Source organism: Somniosus microcephalus, chromosome 34 (assembly GCF_052327205.1).
Source record: "Somniosus microcephalus isolate GS21.2 chromosome 34, FLI_Smic_1.0, whole genome shotgun sequence".
Classification (NCBI taxonomy): domain Eukaryota; kingdom Metazoa; phylum Chordata; class Chondrichthyes; order Squaliformes; family Somniosidae; genus Somniosus; species Somniosus microcephalus.
The window spans coordinates 14,241,854-14,246,687 of NC_141020.1; the positions used below are offsets into that span (position 1 = coordinate 14,241,854).

Consider the following 4,834-nt stretch of genomic DNA (forward strand, 5'->3'; position numbering starts at 1 on the left):
CTCCACTACTCTCATTGATTGGCAGTGCTGCGAGTGGGAATGTTTGTTAGAAATTGACTCAGAAATCTGCAAAATGGAGAGGGCGCACTGCGCGCACACTCAGCATCAGCTCCATGGTTTGAGAAAGGATATTGGCTCAGAAAATCAAGATGTAGAATCAGTCTGGGTGCAGCTAAGAAGCACCAGAGGGGGCAGAAAACATTGGTGGGCGTTGTCTATCGGTCTCCAAACAGTAGTGGTAATGTAGGGGATGGCATCAAACAGGAAATTAGAGATGCATGTAACAAGGGTACTACAGTAATCATGGATGACTTTAATCTACATATAGACTGGCCAAACCAGATTAGCAATAATACTGTGGAGGATGAATTCCTGGAGTGTGTACGAGATGGATTTTTAGACCAGTACGTTGAGGAGCCAACTAGGGAACAGGCTATCCCAGATAGGGTATTGTGCAATGAGAAGGAGTTAATGAATAATCTTGTTGTGCGGGGTCCTTTAGGGAAGAGTGACCATAACATCATAGAATTCTTCATTAAGATGGAAAGTGAAGAAATCCAATCCGAAACTAGGGTCCTAAATCTAAACAAAGGAAACTACGAAGGTATGAGGAGCGAGTTGGCAATGATACATTGGGGAGCTTCTTTAAAAGGCACGACAGTGGATAGGCAATGGCAACATTTAAGGAACGAATGCATGAATTGCAACAGTTATACATTTCTTTCTGGTGCAAAAACACAAAAGGAAAAGCAACCCAACCATGGCTAACAAAAGAAATTAAGGATAGTATTAGATCATTATTAAAATTATTTTAAAGTAATAATAGAGAGATGAATTATGAGAGTAAACTGGCAAGAAATAGTAAAACAGATAGTAAGAGCTTCTACAGGTATATAAAAAGGAAGAGAGTAGCTGAAGTAAATGTTGGTCCCTTAGAGGATGAGACTGGGGAATTAATAATGAGGAATGGGGAAATGGCAGAGATTCTGAACAAATATTTTGTATCTGTCTTCACGGTAGAAGACACTAACAACATCCCAATAATGGATAATCAAGTGGCCACATGGAGGGGGGAACTAAAGACAATCAGTGTCACTAAGGAAAAAGTACTTGGTAAAATAATGGTACTAAAAGATGACAAGTCTCCTGGACCAGATGGCCTGCATCCCAGGGTCTTAAAAAAAGTGGCTGCAGAGATAGTGGATGCATTGGTTGCAATATACCAAAATTCCCTGGACTCGAGAGAGGTCCCAGCGGATTGGAAAACCGCAAATGTAACTGTAAGGGGTGGTGTGTGTGGTCAGCTTTGCCTCTGACTCCCTGAGCGGTTCGAATCGCTCCCACTCCCTTGGTTCTAGAACTGGACTTATTTGTGTAGTGTATGTGCCTTTAAGAGCCCCAGGTGTGCTGCAATGCCGGTAATGGCCACTCGGGCTATATAAGCCTGCATATTGTGTATATCCATTAGAACCCCCCCCAGACTTTGCTTAGTAAACACCTATGAACCAACTCCTGTCTTCAGTGTCTTTATCAACACACGGACACTACAATTTGGGGGTTGTAATGAAACTGCAACAGACAATTGAGTTGGTTAAAAGAACTTGGATTTTTATTTGAGACAAGGAAATATACACAACACAATAATCTTGTCACTCTAAAAGGGGGAACACTTCGGAATATGCGAGGGTGAATGACAATAGACAAAATACCTTACCCCTTCCAATCCCACTACACTAACTAGGTTGAATTCCAGAGGGCCAGGGAAATGCTCACCAAATGCAGGAATAGTTTGTAGAGTGGGAAAAACTTGCAGATCTTCGGTTTCTTCCGAGTTGGCTTCTTGTTGGTTGCGGTGGCCCAATGTAAGCGAGGAAAATCTGGATGGTAAAACAGAACTAACAGACTCAGGTGTTACCCAGATCAATAGTTTATTACGAGTGCACACGGGAGAACCACCTCAGCCAACCCCAGCTGGAGGCACCGTTCTCAGAGGAAAAGTGACAATACAGCTTAGTTTATACAGTTTATTAGACAACACCCACTTATTACCAATGGGTTGTATACATGGGAATATTGATACTTCATTGGTTTACATGGTTAATCAATCAACTACTAAGCCTGTCCTTCGAACTCGAGTACCCCCTGAATACGTCAGTGAAAAGCTTGTCGACTGTAGGAGGCTTCATATTCATGAGCGATCTCTTACTCTTGTTATCGGCATGGGAAAGTATTTTCGAGCAGAGACATGGCTAGCTGGATACAAAGCCACATTGAATTATGCAGCTGGCTGACTACTTCTTCAAGGCCTTATTTGCTGCTGCTTCTTAATCGTGCCTTTGTACTCTTATCTCTTCCAAGAACAGGCTCTTTCTAAACAGTTACCAGGTTGTAATTACAAGCAACATTTCAGAATGCCTTTGGTCAGCTAATTTCTATTTATGTTAGTCTAAAAGGGTTAATATAGCCAAGTATCCCATGGTGCTTTGCGTTTGTTTTCCAGCTAACAAGACTAAATGGTACCTTTCAGATAGTTTTATATCGGTCGAATATTGAGGACCCCTTTATATCCCTAAAACCAAATTTTATCCTAACAATCCCCCCCTTTGGCCTTTGGCTAAGCCCAAGGTAGCCAACCCTTATCGGTCACCTATATGCAGGATGCCGTACCTCATCTTAACCAGGTTCCCTTCGTGGTGGCCACCAGTCTGGGTGGAAGAGAGGCAGAACATCTGATCGTCCTATCAAACTATGATTGTCTCCCCTTTTATATGCACCTTACCCCCGTTAGATACTACTCCCGGTACCACTCAGATGTGTCCTTTGTTGAGACCAAAGAGACACTGGGGACATTCTCACCCAGTCTCTGCTTTACTGCCTTAGTGAACCTTTTCATCCGCTGCCTACGACATTTATTACAGGCCATGAAAATCAAGAAGCACATTACAACAAACTGCACTACTACTAATACATGTGAGATTAATCTAATCCAAGGATGGATCTGTATATTCAGTCCCCAACTCCAAAGGTCATCCCACCAAGTGGTGACTTTAATTTGATCAATGTCATGCTTAATGTTTTTATTGTTCTGTTGTAGGTTATAATAAACCTTCTGGGAGAGGCGTATCTCCATTCGCAATACTTTCAAGTGTTCAGGCAACGGGGGTATCGGATACCCAAATGTGGTCTGATAGTCTTTTAAGTCTTTCTTGATATCTTCAGAAACTTGTAAGGTGGTGAGGTTATGCTGGTGTATCTCCACCAACTCCTCGTGTCCAATCCGTACCGGGATTTCAGGAGTGAAGCAGAACTCTGAACTTGGAATATCACAAGTTAGATTGGCATATTTAAACATTTTCAAATTAGTTGTAACACAATATTCGCCCTTTCCGGCGTTTGCCACTTGAGTGGGTTTTAAATCCGCCTCTAAGGCCTCCATGGTACAATTAATATCCTGATTGGTACCGGTATTGTTAAACCCACACTGTGCCTCTGGGCTGTGTCCAATACTATGTGGACATACAGTGATAGCGTGCCTAGTAACACATCCCTCCAACTTTGTTCCAGCCAAATTCCCTTTAATCTTTACAGCATATGGTAACATATTGTGATGGGATATGTGCATTCCGTCCTTCACTACCCCCAATATTCTGTATTCGGTACACCTCTCGTCCTTGGGCCTTGGGTGCCGTCACCGGTATTACCAATACCAACCCTCAGAGCCCTCCCCCATCAGGTTTACATTCGACTTGTGTGGGGTGCACCCGAACCATTGCTCTCAACTGGCAAGCCGTCAAACTCCTGCCTGCTACTGACCGTTTAGAGGTACCGTCCCCCTTGTGCCCACCGGTCAGGTTCTCCCTTAATTGTTGATTCGTTATCCATGAGGGTACTTCCCCTGCCTGTATCTGGGCCAGGTTTTCTCTGGTGTGTTCCACAATCCAGCTACCATATGTGCTACATATGTCATTCGCAGCCGCCTGCTGAGATGCATTGTACTCTTCTTTTATTAATTTATTAATGGTTTGGGCGTGTGTTTCTAGCACTGTAGCTATCTTTTGCAAATGTATGGTCAGCGTTTGATCCTCAGATAATTCCTTATCTGTATTTTCATTTGTCTTTTGTAATACAGCTTTAATGCGAGACCCTAGCTCTCTAACCCTTTGATCCAGTGTCGCCAAATCAATAGTATTAACAACTGAGGTACCCATATTAAAGGCAGTTGCTGCGTCATTTATCACAGACCTTACACGTCTCCATATCTGTCTATCTCTTTTAAGGTGCCCACCTCCATTCCATGTTGCGCCTTGTTTTAACACTTGAGTTAGAAGGTGTTAATATAATTGTTGAGTTTTCTTAGAACACCACGTAGATAAGGCCGTATCGGTTAAATCTAGCACTACCAGTACAAGCTCGTGTTGCACGTTATCATACAATTAATTTACAAGATAACTTCCATTTATCAAATCATAATTTTCCTTCTATCACTGTGGGGAAATATTAACTTAACATTAAGAAACTTAAATTTAATAATGTCCAATATCTTTAAATTTCATACAAAAGTTGTTGCTTGGTGAACTTAAACAGCTGTCAGTGGAAAGGGTTAATTCCTTTTCAGGCTTTTGAAGGTGGAGCAAAACATTATCAGCCTTATGCAATTGCGTCACTTCACGTAAATAAAAAAAAACATTCCTGATCGAAAAAGACAGTTGTGTTTTCACACTTTAACTAAACACGAACACTTGGGCTTCATTGGTCAGATTCCCTTTCTCAGCTGCCCGCTTAGCTGCCATGCATTGTCCTGTTGGTGTCGGTCAGTAATCTTCTTGTGTGCTTT

At 42.2% G+C, this 4,834-nt stretch overlaps 1 protein-coding gene across 1 annotated transcript; it reads right to left on the reverse strand.

Moving 5' to 3' along the window:
- Window positions 1–1,595: 1,595 nt before the first annotated feature.
- Window positions 1,596–4,834, reverse strand: LOC147096790 (uncharacterized). Its single transcript, XM_085973158.1, has one exon. It carries the CDS (start codon window positions 3,620–3,622, stop codon window positions 2,792–2,794), a length of 831 nt encoding a protein of 276 aa, XP_085829284.1. The 5' UTR covers window positions 3,623–4,834; the 3' UTR covers window positions 1,596–2,791.